This window comes from Lathamus discolor, chromosome 12 (genome assembly GCF_037157495.1).
Source record: "Lathamus discolor isolate bLatDis1 chromosome 12, bLatDis1.hap1, whole genome shotgun sequence".
Lineage (NCBI taxonomy): Eukaryota > Metazoa > Chordata > Aves > Psittaciformes > Psittacidae > Lathamus > Lathamus discolor.
The window spans coordinates 10,925,480-10,952,680 of NC_088895.1; the positions used below are offsets into that span (position 1 = coordinate 10,925,480).

At 41.3% G+C, this 27,201-nt stretch overlaps 1 protein-coding gene across 5 annotated transcripts in view; it reads right to left on the minus strand.

The window, feature by feature from the left end:
• Positions 1–27,201, minus strand: part of TMEM132B (transmembrane protein 132B) — a 243,399-nt gene that overhangs the window by 27,954 nt on the left and 188,244 nt on the right. For all 5 annotated transcript variants that reach the window (XM_065692445.1, XM_065692444.1, XM_065692449.1 and 2 more), the window contains exon 5: positions 9,940–10,083. In XM_065692445.1, the coding sequence (XP_065548517.1) occupies positions 9,940–10,083 (144 nt within the window). The remainder of the gene's footprint in view (positions 1–9,939; positions 10,084–27,201) is intronic.

The following is a 27,201-nucleotide window of genomic DNA, read 5'->3' on the forward strand; positions in this document are numbered from 1 at the left end:
TGCTACCAGTGCCAGCCCTGGGAGTTTTTTGACCACCAGGTACTTTAACAGAAACCCACAAGCAATGGGCTTATTTGTCCTAAAATCACGGAGCAATCCCAATGCTTTTCCTCAGGAGAAATTCATCAAAAGAGTAAAATTAAATGACCAAATATTAACAAAACAGAGATTCATTTTCACACTGAATTCAGTGGAAAGCTGCATTAATTCCCCAGCTGAGTATCACAGAATTCCAAATCTTCCCTATATGGAGTTGTAAAGTGTAGATGGGATGAATTTAGTTTCTATTTCCTACTGAACAAATGCAAATTTTAAAGTTTGAATCACTGCTTGACACTTGACTTTTTTGAAGATACACCTGGACCATGCTCCGACAGCCTGACTCGACTCACAAAAGCAGCTCTTAACCTCTCCAGCGATTAAAGGAAGTCATCATGTGGGAGTGAACACTTTGGTACAGTGACATCGGTATATGTCAGACCTTAAGAATCCACAACGCAAACCAAAATGCTAAATCCTGCCATTTAATTAACCTGAAACCAACAGGCGCTCTTACTACAGTGCATAACGCAAGAGGAAGGAGAGAAAAGCCCCGCATCAGCACGTACCTTCCCTTCCCTGTACCTCATGCAAATGGCAAAAGAAATACCATTTATAACTTCACTTTGTTCTTTCATCCTTATTTAATGACTTGTCTGAGTCATCAATCCAGTATTTAGTTACTATTCCTTAAGGCTGGATTTTCCCCATTCCCCTCAAAATCCCAGACACATCCCAGTCCTGATCTGCCTGGCTACATGTCACTTCTCCTCTTGTTGCTGTTCCTGTAATGGAAATCAAAATAGTTTTCATTTTGATTTCCAATTCTATGTGAGAATGCAGATACATTAATAATTAAAAACATAGCAAGAAAAAAAGTCTTCTACCGCAGAGGAGAAAGGAGCTGGAGACCGTCAATGGGAGGTGCTTTTTATGTCAGATAAATTAACTGCACTTCAAAATGATGGTGGCGTGTCAGCCTTATCACCTTCATCCTCAACTCCAATTATGCTTCTCAAGGGAATGGATCTCCGAACACAGCACAAAAACACAGGTGTGGATAAGTGAAACCACAAGAACATATCCTCAAGCTGCATTCAAAATCCAACTGAGACCCACAGAGCCTGTTTGCGAGCTGAAAGATTCAGCATTGTATGTACATTTTAACATACATTTTTGGTGCCTAAAACATTATTGCTTATACTGGGATGCTGTGCCATCCAGAAAGCATCATTTGCTGCCCAGTCTACTCCTCTCAACTATCACATCAGTGAAGAGGGTGAAAGACAAAGACATTTCTCAGCTGACAGCTAATGGCTGTTTTAACTTTCACATGGAGCAAACTTTGCCCTCTCCAACACCTCTGTCACTCCAATGCCTTTCACAGAGTCGCCTGACTTTAGCTGAGAGCACATTTTGGCCCCAGGGGTTTGACGACAAGGGGAATCTGAATTAATGTGCCCAGCCAGAATGAGAGTTCAAGAGGTATAAAAGCCTCAGAATCCATGAGGTTCATGCATCTGCAATTAAAATATTTAAATGGCTCACTGCATTAAAGTTTATAAAGTAGAGTTTATTTCCTAGACAGCTTAGAGAAAATGCCTCCAGAAGTTTGCCGTTTTCTCCAATAGCAGTTACTTACGGCTGCATTTGCCTTCCATGAGCCTGGACTGAGTTGTTTACCCTGTGCATCTCTTAGTATAAAATATTGAGTTTATCGTAAGCAGTATCGTGGCTAATGATTGCTTCCCAGGACTGGGATCCATGCCCTTTGCATTTCTGCTCTCAGAGCAGCCAAATGCTAAGCCATAGAATTGTTTTCTTCCTCTGAAGCAGCAGCTGGTCCCTTGGAAGACACCATAAGCATCTCTGCCGAGATCTGTGTAATTGCACATGTCGGCATGGTCTGTTCTTAACGTATCCTCTCCCAGACAAAACACTGTTTTCTCAAGCTGGCTTTGAAGACTGTGTGTATTTAAAAATAGCTTCAGGAAGACACACACATATATTTTGCTATAAACTGTGTACAATGTGTACTGTGTACAGAATATTAATTCTTCAATATGTGAGTTTGTGAGATTGCCTCTTTGGCATCATTATTGCTATACATGGAGCTGGTTTGTGTGCAAATATGATTCTAGACCCGAGGTTTCGTTTTGGCACAATCATAAAACAACATAGATTTCAACCTGTTGCTGTGTAACAAGAACACTTTCTAAGATAAATGCAGTCAGATATTTTTAAGATAACATGCAGCAAGGCTGAGCTACTCTTTTCTGAGCGTTCTTTGTCTGCGTATGGAACTAATTAGCACAATCCAGTGACCCGAATGTCAGAACCTCTGATACTTCAGAAAAAGGCACAATCCTTAATTCAACAGTTGACATATTGTGGAGAGATCTGCCACACTCTCCTGCCTATCTCCTATGACTCATAAAGATGAAGTTTGTATGGGGGCAAAGAGGGTGTTATTTTGGCCAAAATAACTAGAAATCATAAGAAGCTCTAATTCAAAGGTTTGATGAGTTGCAACCAACTCAGGGATATTTAATTATTGCTCTAAGTTAGACATACCTGTCTACGGCTGCAAAAGACAGGATGGCACAATATTCAACAGGCTTCTTGGCAGTAAGTCCCACTAGGCTAAGAGTGTCCTTACCACCACAGTAGCCCTACTGAGACAGAGACCAGCAGCTTCACAAAGGAGGTCTGGCTTAAACCAGAAGTAAACCAGAACTTCTTGGTCCCAAGCAGGATCCTCACCTCCTAAGCACTCCTTCTATTCAGCTGAGGAATACTTCACTGCCATAAACCTCTTGCCTCTGCCATGCACCAGGGAAGTCATTATTTCAGGGGCTTTGTAATGGACTGTGGAGTCCACTACCTCAGCTCCCAGAGATGGAGAGGAAGCTGACAGCGACTTGAGGTTGTTAACAGCTGATTTCATGGGAGCTGATGATACAGACTCACTGGCACTAATCAGGTGAGATTAAAAAGACAGCATGGACAGGGAGGCAGACTCACCACATGAAACAGTCACACTTCACATGCTTTCTAGTTGATCAGCTGTCTGCCACAGCCCCAACCCATCCCCTGCCCCGGGGCACGATGGAGTAGTGGTTAAGCCTCCAGGGCTTTCGGCAGCATTCGGCTGCACTGAAGAAAAAGATCACTTAAAAACTAAGATCTAGTTCAAAATGACTTGCGGACTATACCAACTGGCACTAAAGTAAATCCATCACATAAACAAGTAGAGAGTATTTAAACTGCTTCCAGAAAGAGCTTGGACTCCTGGAGTGAGTTAGTTTCTGCGCAAGTGACCACAAAATAAAGCTTTTGGATAATACAGGGATAAGGTACTCAAAAATAGGATAGATGGAGGAGTAAGATTAGCTGCACTTTATGTACAAGTACATTACATTCTTGATCACATACTTTAATGGGGAAGCAGCTGCAGAACTTGAGAATTACAGGCTCTGGCTTTGTTTCCAGAGCTCCTGCATAAATAGTTGCATTTAACAACTCCAGGCAGGCACTTCCTTTTGTAAATTGTCCTAAGATATGCTGTGAGTCTGCAGCAAGGAAGTGTTCCCAAAAATTTAGTATCATCTAAATTGGAGAACCGCAGTATCCCTCCCTTTCCCTATGTTTTATTTTCCTTATGGATCCTTGCAGTAGTTACTGTGCTGGGGGGTTTGAGAACACTGTGCCTAAAGTACTTGAATAAGGTCCTCAGTCACCCACCTGCTTTTTGTCTGGAAGAGGGAAAAACCTTCCTCAGATTCAATCTATTTCAGCTATTACCTTTCCTGCCTTTCCTACACTATTTTATTGCACATTAGATAAAGCCTAGCTGGTTGCTGCTAGGAAAATTAGGGCTTCTATTGTTTTAACATTAATTATAGAGAGTTCAAGGCAAGGTTTGTGTTAGAAAAGTAGGAGGTATGGTTTGAATTTTACTTTCATTATAATTAGACAGGAAATTATGAAAAGGTGAAGAATAATTCATTGAAGTGCTTTCCTCTAGCAAGCTAACATGAAAAGTGCATTCTCGTGCAGGGCGAGTTCATGGTGTATTATCGAAGCACCATTGTTCTTAATGTATGCCCGTGCCTGGGCACAATGAGCCTCTTCTATTGCACTTTATATGTGGGTGGAAATGGGCAGGATGAGGCCCTCTGACTCTTGTCTGTTCAATTGAGGGCCCTTTCTTTTACCAAAAAATTAGGCTAAATTAGCCCATGGTGTACCTCCATGGAAGCCATTTGAATTACTGCCCAGATTAATTTGAACCATCAGTCAATTTGCGGGTAACTTGCAAGAGATGGGAAAACATGACTAATTTAAGAATGAATTCATTGGGCAGCTGTTCCCCCTTCATTTGTGCACCACTGAGGTAAACATTTGGACTAAGAAGCTGTCCGCATAATTGCCTCACTTGATGCTGCTTTGTGGGTGATGTTTGTGACTACCATGTAACCACAATGTTTTCAGAATGGTTCTTCATGTGAGATTACTGTGGTTCAGGCTTTTAAAGGCACTTTCACAGGGAGGAAAAAGGAGTGTATGGATCTTGTTTGGAGATTCTGAGCAGCTGTAAAGACTGACTGTGCCAAAGCCCCTCAGGTTAGACTTCCCCCTGTAATAAACCATCTCAAGGTGTTCCCTCCATCATTAATGTTGGTATAACTCGTTACTTCCCTCTACCTGTGGCTCAAAAGCCATTGGGGAGCAAGCAAAACCCAGTGTAACAGGCCAGCACAACTTGAGCAGTGCTTACACTTCCTGGCAGGATGGATCAGCAAACGTGGGCCTTGTGATGGTAAAACTGCTTTCATCTTTTTCCTTAAGGCTTTTTTCCCCTACCCATGAAGACTGAGGCCCCATGGTTCAGCATACATATAGAAAGGTTCATCCCACCATTCCTACAGATCCTTTATCTCTCAGTGCATTGCCCATTACCAAAGTAGCTGAATAATTTCTCAATAAATTCCATCAAGTATCCACCACTATTTTCCTTTCACCTCCACAACCCGACTTAGCTTCGATTTGCAGGAAAAGTGGGGAGACTGGGAGAGAAGTCCTTCAAGTGAGTTTGTAGCAAAAGACCACTGAAGTTAATGAGACTCTAGTGGAGATAAGGATTTTGTCCATTCAGAGTCAGCAGCAGCTTCAGAAACTACATAAGGCAGGCCAAGGCTGGGAAAAGGATGTTATTTCTCCACCTTGTTTGCAGATAAGGAAGCAACATTCCAAGAGGAATGAGTGATTTACCCAGTCGCACAGGAAATCAGCAAGAGATATGGAAATTAATGCTGAGAAGCAGTTCAGTGCTTTAATCATAAACCCAATCTTTTCCTTCAAATGCCAACAGCGTTCAATGCTCCTTTTCAATAATGGAATAAGCAAAAGAGTTCCACTGACTTACAGGAATGTTTCCATCAAAGTATTTTAGAAGGCAGCCTGTCAAAATGGTTGGTCAGTAATGAGAGCTATGTCCAACTGCAGCAATCAGCAATTGTAGCGACCAGGGTTTGTTGCTGAGCCAAGTTTATTTGTGAGATCCCTTTGAGGGTCAAGTCATGCTAAGGTCAAAAAATGCAAGGTCAAAAAGCAAGAGATGTGTTTTTATATTTACCACTAATTAGGTAGGCTTTGAAAAGTGTGGACTGAAATACTCTCTTGCTGGGAAGCTATTAAACTGTTCCGCTGAGGAAATACACAGCTTAGAATAGGAAAGATTCCCATCTCTTGCCTACAAATAAATCACTCAGACATCATCTACCTATTTGACCACCTCTGAGTAGTATTTATATCAGTGTGACATCTAGGTAACTGCCTGTGGAAGCACGTTCTGTATAAATACATACCAGCCTGGGCCAAAGTCTGTTTTTATTTAAACCAGCTACGATTCATTGTGTCTTAATCGAAAATAATGGTGTTACAGCAGTGATCAAAGAATTGTCTCATTAATTGTCTGCTAAATCATCAGCTATTAAACAGAAATAAAAGGTTAAGAATGCAACACTCTGTTCTGCCCAAAAGAATATGAATATCTCTGCAATTACAAAGAAACAATAAAGGCAGAATTAACAGTGAAAAGAAGGTTAAGATTAGGCAATTACATCCAAAATGCCTGACAACTCCTATTAGAGGGTTTAGCAGTATGACCTATATAGAAATGGCAACACAAATTTGGAAGCAAAGTCAATACTGATTCTAGCAAAGGGGCTTGTAAACAGAATATTCATTTTGCTGAAAGAAATACAGGCGCATAAGCTCTGTACTAAATCTTACCTCAGGTAATTAATGGTTATGGATTCAATCTTGCAACCAATACATGTATTTCAAGTTAAAAAAAATGGTATCTGAATGGCATTCAGCCTGAGAGCACCTCTCAGTAATTTGTGATTGAAATCCATTATAGGCATATTGTGATTTTCACAAAAATAACACTACTCCCATTTTATATGACCAGGACGATGCAAAATAAACTCAGTGAAGACCGCGGTCAGACCTCTTCATTGGGTCAATATATTAGAAAGTTGGGTACCAGCTCCGGGAAACAATCCCAGAGGCATTCTCTCCTTTCTGTCAGTGATTGGACACTCAAATAATTTACACAGGAGTCAAATGAAACCCTGATTTGTACCAACTTACACACTACCAAAGCGAAAAAGAATTAAAGTGCAAATCTTGTAAAGCCTGTGCAGGATTTTGGCCTGTGTTTTGGTCTGTGCTGAATTAGATCACTGAAAGGAATGGGAAGATGCTCATCAGCTTGAAGGTGCTTTGGAGCAGATCTAACTCCACCTGTATACACAACCCGTTTTGAAAAAGCAAGAGAGAACGATGGTCAAGGACAAGAGCTTTCCTTTCCTGAATCCACAACCACAACTAGAAATCTTGTCTCTGCTCACAGAGGTCATGTCAAGCCTTGCTTAGTTACCAGCTTCATACCTTTGAAATTTGGGAACCAGAACAACCAGAACTGCTGACTGAACCAGATGGACTTCAAGCAGGCAGGTTTTTGAAATGCAACATCTCTCTAATGTTGTCTGCAGATATTAACTTTATTAGTGGAAAAAGAATAGGAGTATTTTCCCTGATCTTTTCCTATCTTGTTCAGCCCAGTGTTCTCTAACTATGTCAAGTCCAAGGAAAATTAATAGAAAGAAAAGCTTAGATCTGGATCTGGTTTTCTGAAGTGCACAGAAAAGACAGGCTCAGCAATAAGTTGATGATATATAACTTGGTGCCGGAGTTCATAATATGAACAATTCATTGTTCATATTTATCAACTGATAAATAACAGCCATTAATCAAATAATAGCTGTACAGTACACAGCAAAAAAGAATAGCAAAATTTATCAGGAGAGTCTTTTCCTTTGACAACTAAGATAGTCACAAACAGTCATTCATGTTCCTTCTGGTAAGGACAAAATTTGGTTTACAGGAAAAGAAATTGTGGTTTTTTTTTTTTCTTTCCCTACCTGATATATATGGGAAAATACAAAATCACAGGCTAGAGACTCAAGAAACCTATTCCATCACTGGCTGAGGCTAAACACTGGAACAGTCACTTCCATGAAAAGGGAGTATCACACTAATGTCCTTTGTACAACACCCTGAGGTCTGAAAAGCACCAAACATTGTAACTGAGCCCCAAGCTATCATCTTGTCTCAGGATACAACAGCACACATGCCTCTGCTCAATAATCTGAATTTTATTATTTCCCTTCATGATAAATGGAGCTAAATCTTAATGAAACAAGTCAGAAGTGAGCAGAGATTGCCTCACTAAGGCTTTTGCCCAAACCCACCCTGCCTCTCCTATTGCTACCTAGGATTCAAAGGGTGGCATCTTTCACCTACCTATAGGTCTCTGAAAGAGGAAATACCTACAAAGTTACAGTAGCTCTGTAATCTCTTTAACTGCAAAGTAATATCTTTGTTGTTGAAGCTAAAATGCAATGAAGTTTTGTTTGGTTTAGAGAATGAAATTTATTCCAAAAATTGGTAACAAGCTTATTCAGAGTTGTCACAAGGTGCACTTTTTGTTCCAGTATATCATCTTCAAAATAAAGAGCTCTGTAGTGTGCAATTCCTTAGCCAGCTAAAGAACATGGAAGTTTATCTGACAAAGTACAAGCTATCTATTAGGACCTTTGCAGCCTTATCTACAAAGAGGTTATAATAATAGGTTAGAAGCACACAGGTACAGGATGTGGGTTTCAAATCCAATCTGAAGAGAACATAAAGGAAAACATTCGCACAGAACACAATTGGTATCTAGAATATGGGGAGAAAGTTGTTTCTTGAAAGCTACAGAGGCAGTTTATCGTAAGAACTACAGGTTATAGGATTACTGTGTAAAAAGGGCGACCCCACTACACTATTTTTATAGCATTTATATATAAAATATGCTGTATTTTCCTGGAATTGAAACAAAGAAACTATCTTTCTAGGACTACCCTAAGAAAGATATACGTATATGCATACATATATAATGACAAAAAAAGCCCACCCCTACAGAATTCATTGTAGTCAATTCTTAAGTTTATTTCATTAAGTTAAATCTCATGGATTAAGATCAGCCCTGAGGAGAAAGACTTGGAGGTGTTGGTTGACAAGAAGCTCAGCATGGGCCCAAGCCAACTATATCCTGGGCTGCAACAAAAGGAGTGACCAGCAGGTCAAGGGAGGCGATTCTCCCCCTCTACTTCACTCTAGTGACATCCCCCCCGCAGTCCTGCATCCAGTGCCTAGAGTGGCTGACAAGAAAGTTGGAAAGGGATTTTTGACAAAGGCCTGTAGGGACAGGACAAGAGGGAATAGCTTTAAGCTGCAGAGGTCAGTCTACATCACAGAGATTTAGATTAGACATTAGCCAGAAGCTCTTCCCTGTGAGGGTGCTGAGCTGCCCCATCCCTGGCAGTGCTCAAGGCCAGGCTGGACACAGGGGCTTGGAGCAAACTGCTCTAATGGAAGGTGTCCCTGCCTGTGGCAGGGGGTTGGAACTGGATAAGCTTTATGGTCCCTTTCAACCCAAACTGTTCTGTGATTTAAAACATGAAAAAAAACACCCCCAAACCAGGTAATGAAACAAATAAACCTATTAAAAAAGTTCAAAACTACCTCTTTTATGCCTAAAAATAATGACGAGCTAAAAGTGGAAAGCCATGCAATGGTGTCAGAAGTCACACAGTCAATGTCTTGCTAAAGTCACATTATCCTATTTTCATCTCAATGGCAGGGAGTGAGGACCCGTTAAGCTTATTATTAAGAAACCCCAAGCCACAACACTGTTTAAAAGCTCCCAGCTCCCATTCAAAGAATGTTTGCAATATGATTGTTACTTTCTATTCTCTGTCATACTCCTCCCAGACATTTGGTACAGTTCAGTATCTTTACTTGTAAGAAATTCCTGAGTGGAAAGCAGTCAGAAGCATGTAGGAAACCTTGCTGTACACTGTTACAATATACTGCATCATTATTATTAAATAATGGATGTAAAAAGGCCACACAAGAACAAAGACCCCAGTGTGGGGAGTTGACTTTTCCCAAGTGGAATGTATCAGACAACATGTTCTTTCTCATCAGCGCTGGCTGGCCAGCCAAAGAAACACTAGTACTGCTCTTTCAGCAGCCCTCTCCCTCTCTCCCAGATGGAACACACCAGAAAAAAGGGCTCCAGTTGATGGAAACATGCTAACCCTTCATAACCTCTGGGGACCGCTCTCCTCTGCACCATGGAAACAATGCGCCCCATCAGAAACAGCCATGATTGTAAAACAACCGGTTGATGTAAGGTCCCTAATGTGGGCTAAGTCCCAGCATGCTGGTGGTGGAGCAGAAAAGTGTGAAAACTCTGTTCTCCAGCCCATACGGGTGCCTTACCTTTATGACGTCTTCATCAGCTGACCTGCACTCAGTGAAGTTTGAAACATCGACCACGGACCCATCCTCCTGCACAGCAACCACCTTGACTGGTACAGACACCGTTTTGCCTGTCAGAATGGCCGTGTTGAGGACTTCCGTGTCCTGTAAGCACACACAAAAATGAAGAATGGGATTAGACAAGCATAAAAGCATGAAAACGCCACAGAACTCAGATTGACACACCAACACCCTGTCTCTCACAGGCACAAGAATCACAGAATCACAGAATCCCAAGGGTTGGAAGGGACCTCAAAAGATCATCTAGTCCAACCCCCCTGCAAGAGCAGGGTAACCTACAGTACATCACACAGGAACTTGTCCAGGCGGGCCTTGAATATCTCCAGTGTAGGAGACTCCACAACCCCCCCGGGCAAAGAGCAAGCGGTGCAACCCTTCCTTGCACACACTCTTCGAGGTCCCTGCCGTCAATGGTCTGAGAACTTTCTAAGCCAGAAGTTGCATCTGGACCATCAAGTTCTGTTTTTGTCAAACACGGATTGACTCTTTTTAGGCCCATTTTCAGGTCTGGCCGCTACAGCAATATAATCTGTAACACAGTTACACACGAAGGCACATCTACAGCTTGGCAGAACCACAGTGTGATTCAGGTATGACCTCCAGAGGGTGCCAGCAACTCTCCCCGCCCCTTGGCCCCAAGTCATGCCAGTGATGTGGGAGGTGATTATCAAGCATTACAATAACGGCATTTCTTCCTCACTGTTACAGCTATCATTGCTGCAAGTTGACCATTTTCTCTTTTTAGGCTATAAATACATGATGGGAAAAACTATGCATGAAGTTGGGTATTACAAACTAAGCAATACGATCTACATACTTTTTTTTTTTTTTTATCTTTCCCTATCAAAATCCCACCTAGAGATGTTTTACCACATTTATCTCTAATCCTGATAAATTCTCAGCGCTGGCATTATAATGACTCCATTAGCACAGCCTTCCTCTGCATCTCAGTACGGCTGCAGTTTGATTAATTACTCCAAATGAGTTGCTACAGAGGTCCCTGCCTTGCATAAGCAGGTATGGAGGTTGGAGGGGAACAGCCTCCAAAGGCCTACGAGCAGCTTGTCTGATTAAGCAGTGCTTCTGGCAGGCCTACAACTGGACACACACATGTGGGGCAAGGAACAATCTGCTTTCACAGAGATTCCGTTTGGCCTTTTCAAAAAGCCTGCAATAGGAAATGCTGCTTTGAATCAATCCACTTTTCATTTTTCAACTTCCATAAAACTAATTGCTTGCCAGTTGGGGGCAAAAACTAAAGTTGCTTCAAACTAATCTAACTTTAAATTCCATTATTAGAATTGGTGGAAGAAGAAATGGATTTTTGTGAAAAATTTGATGGCAGCTTGCATAGGGAGATGCATTCACTATCACTTGCTTCTGTCAGCCAGCTAGATTGATAGAAAATAATGGGCATTGACCGCAAGCTTAGGACAGCTGGAGAAGACCAATAAACACTTGCAATGTATTATTAATCAATATTCGGAAACTTCTACAAAAAGCACCCTGAATTAAATGAGTTGAAGTTCTAATAACACTAGTGCCAGCTAACTAATAGAGTCTACTAGAGCTTTATGGGCAGTCATGCTCCAGAAAAGCATTTAAGCATGTACTCAAGTCCATCTCTGTTCAGAACAGCACTAAAAAGTATGTACTCAACTTGACACTTAGACTTCAATGTGATTTAAGCATGTAAGTGTTGTCCTGAATAGAGATGCTTTTCTAAATAATACCTCATGAACTAAATATACTGTCTTTGTTCTGTTCTCTGTGAGGAACAAACCAGATGTTTTGCACATTAAATGACTGTCTAGGTTTTTTATGCTGAATGGGCTTATTTATAATCAGCTGCCAACCATGAAGGAGGGACACTGGGAAAGAGAGAAGTATGTGACAAAAGGGGAAGTATGAAAGAACAACTCTAAAAGCTTTACAAAGGCTGAGGTTTGAACAAAACTAAGAGGAAAATGCAGTGCCAGGTGAAAGAAAACAATCAGATGTACTTCGGGTGGAAAGAGGTTGTAGAAGACCAGGGGAAACTGAGGGTGCTTCATCCACAAATATGCCAGAGAAGAGGTAGGCAGATTCCAGCAAACCAACAGCAAATATCCTATGGGATTTATGAATCCTAAGCCATCATAGAATCAAGGAACAGTTTGGGTTGGAAGGACCTTTAAGCTCATCCAGTTCCAAACCCCCCTCCACAAGCAGGGACACCTTCCATGAGACCAGGTTGCTCCAAGTCCTGTCCAACCCGGCCCTGAACACTGCCAGGGATGGGGCAGCCAATCAACCCAATATAAACATATACCATATATATGATGAAGACACAGTGGTTCTGTGTCAAAACACTCTCAAGAAGCAGTTTGCCAGTGTGCTATTTCTAAAGCATTCTTCCACATCCGATAGTCTCCTTCAGTGCACCGGATGAAACGGGCTTTTTGCCAAGGTCACAAACAACGAACACAGCTAATTCCACTCCCAGCCCCACTCTCAGTTGGCACAGCCATGTAACATGTCAGTGGAAGGCAGCACTTGTATACAATTACAGAATCATTAAGGTTGAAGGGGATCCCTGGAGATCATCTGGTCTGATCCAAAGGCCTACTGAGTCAATAGATGAAAGGCTTCTGACTTCAGTGGACTTGGAAACAGGTTCTCAACAGGGCTGAACTACTACTTTGGGTTTTGTGCTGTTGTATCACCTTCTGTTGACCCTCGTGTGACAAAGAACAAGCACACCCTCTAGCCTCCTTTTAGCTCTCAGTGCTGCTTCACTACCAAGCTGAAGTCAAACTCTGATGCTCTGAAGGATAATGCAAAGTTTATAATGACATTTGCATTCCTTTTGTAAACTCCCTGTGAAGATGAGCACGAGATAAAAGGACTCAGAAGACACTCCACAACCCTGCTATTTGTGTGTGCTCTGAAATACGCCCATCCTACTCTTGACTCTGAGCTGAACCTTCCCTCCTTCCCAGTGTGAACAGGTACCCACCGTACTAATTAGCTGGTGCTGCTTCACAAAAACTGCACTTCATTGGTAGGCAATTCTATTATATAGATCAGTATTTCAGATGCCTGATGCCTGCATCGAGTGTTACACAAGTATAATAGGCTGCATAAAGACCTTTTGAAGAGCTGGCTATTTACAGGCTGAAAAAATATATTTCTTCTGAGGAAGAAATATGAAGGCAGAACTAAACTAATTGACTGTCCATTAGATTTATAAAGATGTTTTCTTTTAGTGCATCTTCATCAGGTAATAGCATTTCATCTAAATTCTGTTAGGTTTGGTTTATATTCCCAGGGTATTTCTTACTCCAGAAGAAAAGGCTTACTGAATTTAAGATACCTGTCCTGGTTATTACTAACCATCTAAAATGTAGAGAGGGTAATAACATTGATTTACAGAGGCAGGTCCTCCCAAGTGGCACAGCATCAGTGAAACATCTGGAACAATACCCAGGGACACCAACCAGCACAAACGTCTAACTGCTCGCACTGCCAAGTCCCAGGTGAAAATCTGGGAATCCCTTCCTATTTCTTTAGTTGAGGCTTTCAGCTGCCAGATCTTGACCAACACCTTCAATTCAAGCAGCCTGAGTGGAAGCTACACACTCATATTGCAGGCTCTATCCCTGAATAATAATTACGTGCATGTTTATCTCCAGCTCCTTTTCTGTACCTGAATGCATTCACACTTCAGCAGAGCTCTTCTTAATTACAACTGTAACCTGCTAATAGCATTTCTTTGTTGTCTGAAGGAATCTACTTCTTATCCAGCCTAGGCTAAATTAAAATTTAATACAACATCAGGTCGCAACAGAACTAGGAAGCAAATGACAGCTGTTTAATTAAAACCTAAAGCTGATTAGATGGCACTGCTGAGAGAAATACTCAAAAGGAAGAGCAGGAAACTACTGAAACTCAAGGCCAGGATAATGGCTTTATTTAAATATGAATAAACGCTGCAGCACAGCCATAGTAAATGTTTGACAACTCACTGCTTTGGAGAAATGGGAGGGGAAATGTGAATGGGAGAAGTGTCAGGAGTCATGAGAGAGCTGTGATTACCTATGCATGTGACCAGAAGCAGGGATTACTGAGGACTGACTGCAACAGGTAGACACAAACCAGTTGAGTAACTCCAGACACAAAGTTCCCAATAATTAGGGTTTAAACACCACCACATCGACCTAAATGCTCCTTAGGCATGCGATTCTATGGCAGCTCTACCAGCTTCTGTGAGCTGACATGACATATGTCAGCCCCTTCTTCTGGTTGAGAAATAAAGACATGAAGAAACAGCTTATAAATGTTAGAAGAAAGCATCGCAGGAGCCAGGATCTGGGCAGGTCCTTGACCCCAGCCCAAAGCCGCCAGTGCATCTCCCCTGCCCCCAAGAAGAGCCAGCATCGTTTCCACAAGTCTGGAGGGGCACAAAATCCCCATGCTGGCCCAGTTTACCATGACAGATATCATCCTTGTGATTAATGCACGAGCTGGTTGGGTTTTTTTAGAGGTTAACAAAACATGCTACAGTACAGTAAACCCAATAAACAGTCAATTGTAAAGCAGGAAGGAAACCTAAAGCCAGCCCTATTCCACTGACAAATGCTACAGCTAAATGCCTTTTGGCATTTAGTTGAAATGACTGTCTCCGATGAAGAAGGCACACAGCTGAAACATTTGTCTGCAGAATTGCATTCCTTCATTATTATTTTTTTCCCCAGAGTGTACCTTGTGAAAATACATGTGTATTATTAGAAGGAATCTTTAGGAACCACTTCTCCTGCCTGGAAACGGCATCTCTTAAGACATGTAAATTATAGGGCAGATTGTGACATGTGGGCTGGGCTAGGGGAGGTTTTTATATCTGATAAATTATTCACCACCTTTTTCTTCAGATCAAAGAGCAAGGCAATAGAAGTCCATTAAGCAAGCTTAATATATAAATTAGATGCTTTGCTGAAATTATTATAATCCAAAGCAATTCTGTACTTTTTCCCCCCTCAGAGCTGAATACCATTTTAGGTTTCCAATACATATTAATGAAGCCTGGCTGCCAGAAAGCTACTGTTACATCAGGTAAGATTTACCATTTTGTCACCCAATGGTGAGAACAAACAACTGGAATTATGAGTTCATGGAACATCAGACAACATAACCTTGCAAAGAGCTCACATTCTTGTCTGACCCTTTTTTCCTCCCCACATGCATACAGAGTCCACATTCCACCAAGGAGCCAGACCCCCAGTAAGGCTAGCAGGGGTGCTGGTAGCTGCTTTGGCAGACAGCTCATCAGCCATTACCCACAGGCTGCACTGTCCATCCTGACTGCCCAAGGGCTCACCTCAAGTCTGCAGAGGCTGTGTATGTGAGACACATTACAAGCCCTAATGAAGGACCTAACAGCCAATTCCGTACTCTGCAAATATCATTTCAGTGGAGCCACTTGTGGAATCATGTGTTTACCAAGCTTTCAGATGTCAGAGTGAGGCCTAAAGTGTGACAACACATGAGTCCTCCTGCCCTGACAAGCACACATGTTGCTAGAAGGTCATTCCTGCTCCATTCCAACCTGCCTCTGTCTCTGTTTCCTCCTATCAGCTTCTCATCCAGCATATCATTATTAGGAGTGATCAGTTAAGACAGATGGCAAATCACAAATTCTGCAGGCTATCGTGTCAAAGTTAAAGGTCATCTTTTATCTCTTCTGTTTACCTGCATAATAGCTTTACTTCATATTGTGATCCCAAAGGAAGAACAGGCAGGTGCATATATTCTGCAGGAGAAATTAATTAATGTAGATTGAACCATACAGAGAGGTTCTTAATTACTGATTCTTGCAGAACAATGTAATAAGCAACTATTAGCCTAATTGAATATTATTCGAGATGTCTATCAGTGCGTGCTGCAAAAACAATTTGCTATAGCACAACAAAGCATGATACAGAGACTCCAAAGTGGAATCTTGTTGCGTAACTGGTCTTTTTGCCACAGATACACTGAAGGAAGGTCTTAGCAGCATGTACCTGGCACACACAATCAGTGGGAGTGATAATTCTGTCTTGGAGTTCATGGAAACTAAAGCTGAGATTTATTCCATTTCATGGGTTTTTTTTATGAAGGAAATTCAACTCATTTTGGGGTTTATGTAGGATGAATAAGCAAAACCTGCTGCTGAAGTGAAACCTGATTAGAAGCACAGATACTGTCGTATCTATGACCAGAGGCACTTTTATTTTATTTTTCATAACTCAGAAGAGATCTGTCCCCATTAAGCAAAGGTTCAGAACACAGCCTGGTGCACTTGGCAGAAGTAATTGCAGCCTGTCAGGCAGTCTTTACTACTCAGCTAAGTACCAGTGCCTTCTGCATGAGCAAAAGACTTTTCCCGAGACCGGCTCACACTATTCCATTTCAGCCCATTATGTCCAATAGAGCTTATTCTCCAAACCTGCTGTGTTAAACACCATGACATCACTGCCCTCTGCACACCAGAGGTAGAAGAAATGGGAAATTCTTACAGCTGGAGAGCAACTATCACGCATCTCACTGTCTGCACAGAGAACAGACACTGAGAGCTCCCAGTTTGTGTTCCAGGGCCTTGTAATACACCAAGAAATAGAGGACAAAGTTTGCCTAAAAGTATGGTAAACTCTGCCAACCACTGCCAATCACTCACACTGGAATTTACACTGCATTTAGAGCTCTGCAGAGCATCTGAGCATTCATCTGACAGACTTCTCAATAGAACGTGATTAGAAACCATTTTTAAGCATATTTAGAATTTCAAAGTTCATTTAAAGATATTGTTTTTCCCTTTTTTTTATTCCAGAAAAACACGATCATGTTCTGACTGAATAAAATTGTTGGGTCACCTCCAACTGGAACCAAACAATATCCCCCTGAATTCAAGAGGATACAAAATGGGTAGAGCTGTCTATTCAAGAGCAATGACCTGAGCCTCAGTACAATCTGATACACTAATTACTGTTTTAAAATGGCACAAAATAGTAATACCAACACTTCTCCCTTCCACAGAAAAACCTAGGGAGGCCATGCTTTGCCTAGTTTATGGAACATAACTGATTATTGGATTTGCGTGAGTGCCAACAGGAGTCAAAGATACAATTTTCTGGTTCTATGTCTTCGTACCATAGAGTTAAAAATATTTAACAACATTGTGGATCCTTTCCTAGTCACCACAGTTTCTTTCAGAAGGAGACGGAAAGGAGGGTTTTCTGGAGGAAATTCTATGCCACCAGTGCAAAGGGAGAGCTGGCAACTTGCCGACTTGAAAAGGCTTCAGTTTCACAAGTGCAAAACTACAGACACTGAAACATAAGGTTGCGTATCACATGAGTTTACTGCAGCAATCTGTGTGCTCGTCTTCTACCATGAGTGCTACCTGGGCAGAAATCCATGTCCTTCTGTAATAACAGCTGTTTAATGCTATAGGAGAATGCACAAATTAATTACAGCATGTCTACATGACTTCCCAACATCCTGCAGGAGCATCCTCTCACAGAGGGGTGTGGGTTCTCTTTCTGCTCTGGATGGTGACTTGCTTCATTAAGCCATTTAAAGAGTGGCACAGCTTAAGAATATGTATTTATGAGAAGGAGAATATGCATGGAAAAGTGACTGTGACATGGTGCAAAGTCCTCTGAAATGCCCTGGCTGAAGACAGTTGTCTAGTATTCAGAAGAACTGGATTTTGTATCTTCTCCCTCAGCACAGTTCAAGCACTGATGTAAGTCCAGAGCTCAACATGTACCAAGAAAATTCAATAAAGAGCTGTATCTTCTGGACAGAGGTAAATGCAAATACTTACTAATGATATTTGAGAAGCACATTATAGCGTTTAAAATGGAATAAAGATCTACTAGTTGCTCACATTTATCATCCTGCAAAAGCAGGGTATCGCTTTCCAAAGAACACGGATCTGACAAGAAAGACCATGCCTTAACTCAAGCAAATATTGGGTTTTCTTCTTGAAGATGGTCTGTCATATCTGTCAGCACCAGACTGCTGTACTTACTTATTTTACCTATTTAAGTCATTTCATGGCTTGCATTCAACTACTCTCTGATGTAAAGCATACACACACGCTGCTGCAGGACTGGCTTTTCAGGCAGCAAACGCTTTGGGAGCAGGCTGTTTCCCACTGCTGCGCTCCCTCAGAAAAGCTTTTATCCCAGCGAAGTGCCTGTGGTGAGTGGTTCATTCTCTGGCAGTCCCTGTCTTGGGACAGTGTAAGTGGCACTTGGGAAGTTTTCTCCCTCTCCATTGCCTATTAAAGGGCTCGATGTCTAGTTTAGACTTGGTATCTAGAATTACAGCACAGAAACTCTATCTCCTCCTGCTTTCAAGATCACAATCAGTACCTATACCTTACTGTTAGCTCCTTTACTCCTAGGAGCTAACAGGACCCCTCATAATTTTTACACCACTGCATACATCCTACAGTGACACAGACTTCACAGATGATACCAACTATTCCTTTTATCTACTTCACTCCATAAAGCTGCCTACTGCTGTCTCTGACGCAGGGCAAATAAAAACCAGGATACATCTGCAGCTAGCCCAGGCACCAGCCTTTACTCTTCTTGCACATTGAGCTTTTAGGTGTTTCAGTCACAAAATTGAGGACCATCCATCAACTGTACAATGCTCATCCTTGCACTGTCACTCCACTTAACCAAGTGTTGCCTTTCAAGCTTTCAACATTTGCTTTCGACTTAAAAACAAACGCCAGAGAAGATGTCTGCTGCCTGTGTTTAGAACTGCCTGGAAACTTTTTGACAGAGAGGAAAAAAAACAAGTTTCTTGACAAAAATAAAAAAAAAAAAAAAAGCCTAAGAAAAAGAGACCTCTTGAAAAGAGCTAAAATTGAAAATGGTGAATTCTTTCAAATAATAACACTGATTTCCTTTTGAGGTGTTTTTGAGTCTTCGGACTGATCAAGAACTACCAGAGCCTCTTTCTTCTTCTTAGCTTGAGTTTTGCTATTCATTTTAATTTCTCAGTCCATTCACCTTGTACCTGCTCAGAAGTGCTGCCTTCTTCTGACATGCCCCAATGTCTGATTACTTCTTTTTTTGCTCAGCTTTTATAAAGAACAACTTCTTTTTCATCCCAGTTCAGAATGAAATCCCTTGTTTGTTTTCACAACTGAATCTCTCCGTGAACTCTCATGCAGTGTATTTATTTCCCGCAGACTAGGACAATATTACCCATGTTTCAAAAGCTGAGCTACAGCTTTCAGAACATCAGTGTTTTCTCAGAATCCATCATCTTTTAGGAGACATTTAGGAAAAATTGACTGGATTCTGCTCTCAGCTAGACTGGTGCAGGAGGGAGTAATTACAATAAAGACCATGAAGTTACACAAATGTAAAAGTCCTGTGAAATCAGGATCAAACTATTCCATGTTTCATCTTTTTCCCCTGCTTCTCTTTCATCTGCTCTAAAACTTACATATTGAATGATTTATTTAAATTACTCCTTATAGTATCTTGTCTTTCCATAACACTTCAAAACCAGTTCTTAGCTCTGCCAAGGACAATAGGAGACTGCTCTTCATTATACAGCTAAAGCAGCTGAGGCGGAAGAAATCCCACCAGGCCAGCGACAGATCAAGAAACTGAATCCATATTCCCAATGTCCCAGGTCCATGCTTTTTCTGAGAAGTTACCCTCAAACTTGCTGTCTTCGGGCTATTAATTCTCTCCAGTTTAAATACCAATTCCCACTTCTTTCTTACTAAATGCTCCTTTTGCATAACAAATAAATGCTGAGCATGCAACATCTCTAACAGTTAATTTATTGGTTGGTTAACTGAAATCCACCTGTGCATCAAAACAAGTATGTTGACTGTAAAGAAATAAAGAGGGCTACAAATAAAGCAACCAGTAGCAGATGCAAGGAAAGAAAGACTGTATTACTTGTCACCTTTCTTAAGTGGAAAATGATAATGGCATATTAGCATATACTGCAATGGCACAGTCAGCTGAATGCACTCATGAGAAAAATCACAGAACACCTCTTAATATGAAACTATCACAAAACATTCCACTTTAAGAGGGCTTCTAATGTCATCACACAGGGGTTTTGAAACAGAGCAAGACAGCAGCAGACAAAGCGGATGACATTAATGTTTCTCAGGAATAGAAAGTGACTGTATTATTGGCTTTTAATACAAGCATTCCGTAAACAGACAAAGGTCTTCCACTTATTATTCTATTAAAGCAAGTATGTAACAAAATCACAACATGTTTCTCTAATAAAGAATTTTAAACATGGTTCCTTGTCACTTACCCCTCAGCACCAAACTCAGTCCAAGCAGGACTCCAAGGCAGTTTTAACACATTGAAACTGTTTGCAAACTCTACGAAGTAACGGCTGACTTGCTTTTCTCTCTTAACAAAAGACACTGAAAGACGGAAGGGAAACAAAAAAAGAGTCTCCTATCTTTGCTTCCGAAGTATTATCTTCATAATTAGCCTTTAGAAATCATTAAGACATGATTCAAATTCAGACTTTACAATCTATTTCTTTAGAACCTGTAACATTATGAGTAATGGGAAAAACACTGATCTTCCAGAAAGATTAAGTAGGTAGAGCAAGACAGAAAAAAGAGAATTACTCAATTTGTGTTGAAGAACTCATCTACAAGAACTATCTCAGTGAACGAAAACATCTCCCATTTGCTGCCATTTTACTTAATGTGAGACACAAAATTACACAGCCTGACTCAGTTGCAAAGAGAAATCAGATCACCACTACTGGACTGTTCAAATGGGATGAGTATCCGCTATTCGCCTCCATTAAGGAAATTTATCTTCTTTAAAACAGGCTGTGTTAACCATTCATTATTTTTGCTCTAAAAATGGACAGATTTACAAATTAAATACATCTATTATATAGAAACAAATAAATACGTTTTATTATACAGAAATAAATACATTTCTTTCTTCTTTTCCAGTGTCAATTTTACTGTTGTAAGGTGGGAAGAAGGTCAGGTCTAATCCCATATTCTTTCTTGTACTGCAGCTGATGGGGCCCTCTTGCTGCATAGTCATTGTCCTCAGAAATGGACAGGTGAATACAAGGGAAGATGCTTTTTACAGAAGACATAGCTTAAGAAAAGAGAAGGATCTCTGGCATTTTGGCACATTTTAGCAAAGGATTGACAAAGCAGGAAAAAGTGTCACACCTAAAGGCCTTAATAAATGTAACACAGAATTCTACCTCAAAAATGCTTTCAGTTGAAAGCACCCCTATACAATTACCACACAGAAAAGAGCAAGTTCTCTTCACCTTCCACTTCTAATTCTGGCTCTCTCCCTTCTCTTGTTACACCTTGAAGTATTCAGCCACATTCTCCCTCCCTGATGACACCTCACCTCCTGGGTGGCTCAGATGAGCTTGCATGGCACAGATACGGGCCAGCAGTTCCCACATTTTCTTTTAAAAGTGTTCCTCCAAAAAGTGTCTTACATAAATCAAATTATAAGCTCTCTCATTCACAGACCACTAACATTTCATGTCTATTTCATTAGAAAACAAACAGCAGCGCAGTAGAGAAAGTTCAGCTCTGCGTGTGTTAGGACATCACGGTGAGCTGAAGACCCAGAGGTGGAACATCTCCTCCCAGCACTGCACCACTTCACACACTGTCTTAGCACAGCCTCAACATACTCTTCTCAGGTTTTTGATGGACAACGCTTTAAGAATAAAATCAGTGGTCATGCCACAGCTGAAGCATGTTTAGGTATGAAGGTATGAATGCAAAACCTAGATGAGAGCATCCACCTAGAAGAACTGAGTGGGCACACGGCAGGTAATGTAACTCATTTACACTACTGACTTTTCAAATTTTCTAGGCAACAGGAATGACCTGAAAACGGATAAACTGGACCTTGAAACAGAAACTGCTTCACTGCATCTTTGTTCCTTTGCCATGATTCAACTTCGTTATTTTCCAAAAGCCCAAGAATTGCCAGAAGGCAACTTGTAACAAAAAGCACGCAAAGATGATCAGAAGTTTCACTCCACATTCTCCTGCTTTCCTGCAGGCTAGTTTTGAAGTACAAATGTTTGTTCTTTTCATGGTCAATATGATATAAAGTGGTCAATCGATGCCCAATTTCTAAAGTCAAAGGATCACAACAGCTACATCAAATGTAAATTTCTATTTCTTTTTCATTTATTGTTAAATGACATTGACATTTATCTAACTGTCCAAAGGTTACACTCTCTTAGATGCAGCAGTAGTACCTGGCATTTTAATGTTGTTTTTCTTTCCCTTTGTTAATGAAGGCAATCGTGCAAGTTGCAATCTGACAAAAGGCATTATAGAGAACAACCCGGAATAAAGCTGAAACCTTACTTCTTCCTTCCTAATGACAAGTTGCAACAGGAGTGGAAGAGAGGATGACAGACAAGCTTCCTGGCCAGGTAACTGCTGGGCTATGTCACTGATGAGGCTCAGAATCAGCGACAGCCTAAGACAGAATCTACCTCGTGCACTTTAAGCAGCAGCATTCCATGAGGCAGCCATCTGACAGGGCTGTCTCCAGGCAGCCAAGGCTCGCAGCAGCTTCCTTCTCTGCTGCAGCATTTCTGGTTTGTTTTATTCTTCTCTTTTCTTGGCCAAGAAACCCATAAATAGAGTTTCTGTCTAAAACGCCTCATTCCAGCCTGCACTGTCATTCGGTGCAGAGGGGAATAAACTTAGAACCTGGGAAAATTAGTGCAGAAAACAAGACTGTAGAACCCATTAAGCATAGCTGTGTGTAGCTGCTGTCTGTATTTCACCCGATTTTATGATAACTCTTCCCATTTATTCTGCATGGTCTCTTGGGCAAAACAAAGCCAGAAACCGTACATTTGATTAAGAAAACACTGACATGAAAGGTGGACTGGGATCTGATGTATAAAGATTTTGCTATTTTTACATGTGCAGTGATATTTAGAAAGGTTGGAAGTGATGTTTAGATTTTATCTATTTCTGGTCAAATGGATTGCCAGAGGATTTTTCTGACAGTGGCTGTCTGCAATTCGGTGGCAGTGAATACGCAGAAAATGTGCTGGGTTCTAGGATCCCATTGATAAAAAGTTGCAAAATTAGTTCAGATGAGGCAGGAGCAATGTAGCTTTTCTGTGTGCATGATTTTAGAGCACAGCACCCTGAGCACACACCTCTCTCCAGGGCAAAATCTCACTGGAGTTCATTTTTGACAATGACAAGAGCACATCCATGTTAATTGTCTCTTTTGGCATCATTCCTGTTCTCACCCGTGCAGCACCACATAAAGGGGGCTGATGTGTGACTTTCAGCTGCTCCAAGGGGCTCAGGGCAATGAGGAAAGCATGATGATGCTTTGTACCCAATCCTGATCATCACACCTCGAAGTGCACCAGGGTAAGGCAGCTCCAGCTGCTATGTATCCCTGCCCTGACAGCCCTCAGCTCCTTATCAGAGATCAAAGGCCAAAATGGTTTTGCTGGTTTGATTTAGACCAGCTGGAACTGCAGCTTGCAAGTTACCCGAGGTGGAAGCTCCTAGGTGACTTGGAAACACCAGCCAACAGAGAATGTCCGTATTCACTTATTTCACAGAACTTCATGCGGAAGTCCAGCCTTTTTGTGTCTCACAGACCAATCTCGCTACTGATTCTTCTCTGAAACTTATGCTTAAAAACCCACAATAATTTGGCTGCTAAAATCAGCATCTGTATCGACAATGTTTATCTCTCCAAGACCCATTGTCACTTAGAAGCAGATTTTCTTCTCATGCAAGCTATTCTGATACGCATTTCACTGATGACTAAAACTTTATATTCAATATTTTGTTCACATACTCATAAGGAATGGTACAAACATTGTAATAAATGGAGAAAAATACACAATGATTAATTGAGTAGATTAACCTTCAGAACACTTGGACAGCTGTTTCAACATACCATCTTTGAGGCCAATATGCTAAACCAGCTGTTCTTATATGTAAGGTAAAATTGGACGCTGCGTTTTGCAGTGTGAATACTCCAGGTCTACATTATAACTTCGTGACTTTAATGTACACCTGGAGCATTGCCAATTTTCTTTAGCAATTTACATACATTTTTCCCCCACATTATTAACAACTTCACCAATGTCAATTCATTTGCTCAACAATATGCTCAGAACCAAAGTCAAGTGGCTTTCTGTCACCTTTACATGGCATTCACACACTCACACGGCACGTGGCTGGCTGTAGTAAGATGCTTGCAGAACAGATGAATGAATGCAATTATTTTTGTATGTAGTTTTACAATAGCACAAGTGTTCTTTAAATGGAAAGCATGTTCTGGTTCATGGCGCTTTCTCCTCCTGTTTCCAAGGCAACTCAATACACAGACACATGCAAACACACACGTGCATGCTATTAATATTCTTTTCTGTTGGGAGAGATTTTTCATTTATCAATGAAACTTCAGGCAGCTTCTGTAGTAGTGAAAGCCTGAGAGAAACATCTCACAGAGTAACCCACAGGAGGAAAACATTCAAGAAGTGTTTCCCTTCCATTGTACACTTTAACCACACGTTTTGGAAACTTTTGACATCAAGATCTCCTGTCTCTTCTAGCCAGAGAGATGAGGAATCCTGAGCCCACCTCGCAACGTCCTTGGACTTTCCTTCTACAATGCAATGCTTTCAGTCAAGCTCTTCCAAAGAGAAGAAAATAACCTGGGAGATTGGTTTGTACATGCGTGTCTCTGTATGTCATAGAATCATAGAATCAACTAGGTTGGGAAATACGTTTAAGATCATCAAGTCCAGCTATTACCCCAGCACTGCAAAGACCACAACTAAACCATGTCACTAAGCACCTCATCTATGTGTTTTTTAAATGCTTCCAGGGATGGTGATTCCATCTCTTCCCTGGGCAGTCTGTTCCAATGCCTGACCACCCTTTCAGTGGAGAAATCTTTCCTAATATCCAATCTAAACCTCCCCTGGCACAGCTTGAGGCCATTTCCTCTTGAACTATTATCTGTTACCTGGGAGAAGAGACCAACTCCCACCTTGCTACAATCTCCTTTCAGGTAGTTGTAGAGAGTGATTAGGTCCCTTCCCAGGGGCCTTCTCTTCTCCAAACTAAACAACCGCAAAAATGGTGGCCCTTAGATCTTAAGGAGAGGTATCACAGCCTCAGTAAGCCTTGCAAAAGCCAATCCCCAGAAGCTGCACTGCTGACACTTGGCACTGGAACACGGCTGCATCTGTTCTGTGTTTCTAAATGAAACTCATTTCAGAGCAAGTTAAGGCCTAGGCACAAAAATGATTTGTCATGCTCAGCACCCCGTGCTAAATCACATTTATATCCTCTGATTCTCAATTGTAATCCTCTTTGCAATTTGCTTAATTGTTGGGCTCTTAAGAGCTGGGGGTCAGGTACAGACAGTGAGTAAGGAGTGAAAACAGCAAAGGCAAAGTACTAGTGTGACCAATTGTGCTGTTTATCTGAGAAGTGAGATGTGACAAAGAAGGGAGGCAGCTGGAAATTGCAAGAGATGTTTTGAAAGAAAGGGCTTTGAATCATTGTTATTGTTGTTTCCATCTATCTGATTCTCTTTCCTTTGCATAACAAAAAGGCCTGCTGATTGCCGTTATTGCCTGGGGTTTTGTACTTGTCATTCCCACACTGCTTTGTGGGTTTTCAGAGTACATCAGACTTCGGACCAGAGTTGGCTCTTGCCTATTTAAATATCCTGTTAATCACAGCAGAATGGTGGTATACACAAATCTGGTCTATCCCTAAGGGTCAAGTGTCACTTCCAAAATAAAACCTACTTCCAAAGTACCTCGGGCGTGCTTGCAATAATACTCAGTTAAATGGCAATGCAAACTCAGGGCAAGGGAAAGTCAGGCAAAAGGTCTTACTCAGATTTCACTTACAGCAGATATGGATTTGAAGGAACACAAATGTGATTTACCCTAAGCTTACCAGTGGGCAATTATGCTGAAGTGGGACACTGCTTATGCTGAATTTGGATCAGTTTAGAGTCTGATGCAGAAAGAACTCTCTGCGATTTATTTTATAGAGAATACAGTAGAATTCCATGAACATCAGCAGAATACCTATGGATTTCACAGCAGCAACAACAGGGAGCCTGGACCTCCTCCATACATGAATACATGATGTTCCTCCTCCTTTGGAGAAGTATTTGGAGCTGTAGTTTACATTTATCTACTCTACCCAAAAACATGGAAAAAGAATTCATCTTCCTCGGTAGAGCTGAAGTGGCATTATGTCAGCTCTTGTTTATAAGGAGATTTAAAACAAGAACTAAATCTTCAGTAGATGCTATGGGAAATCCCTGACTTCAGTGGGAGCTCCACTCTCTTGTACTAAGAAACTACTCTATGAATACAATTCCCTTAATTCATGCACTCCCTAACTTTTCAAGATTGCCACTATTAACTTGCACACCATGTAGCCTTAATGATTTTGGTTACATTTTCTGTTACATGCTTCTATCTATAAAGAGTTTATAAGGGAGACTAATGGATATTTAATAGGCATTCTAAGTGTGCAACAGACATGAGCAGCATGTTAGAAAAGATTACAGGCACACCAACAGAAGACTTACAAATACCTGTAAGCTCTGACTTGCAAGTAACCCAATGGGCCAATGGGGTTCTGTAATAATGTTAATAGCAGGTGTCCTGGGTTTACCAGGAGCCGTTTTGCTCCTTCTTAGTAACTGGTGCAAGCTCTGTGTTTTGACTTCCAGCCTGGGCAGAGAGCTGATAACACCGATTGTTTTTAATTGTTGCTAAGAAATGTTTATTCTGGCCAAGGACTCTGTGAGCCTCATGCTCTGCTGGGGATAAGGGGAGGCTGGGAGGAAGCAGAGACAGGACACCTGACCCAAACTGACCAAAGAGGTATTCCATACCACAGCACGTCATGCCCAGGGAGGTAACTGGGAGTTACCCGGAAGGGCACACTCTCTCTTCGGGGGTTTCGAACTCATTCAGCGGTGATATCGTATTCTCTTGTTATTTTCTCTTGTCAATATTATCATTGGTGGTAGCAGCAGTGATTTCTGTTATACCTTAGTTACTGGGCTGTTCTTATCTCAACCCGTGGGAGTTACATTCTTCTTGATTCTCCTCCCCATCCCTCAGGGAGCGGGGAGG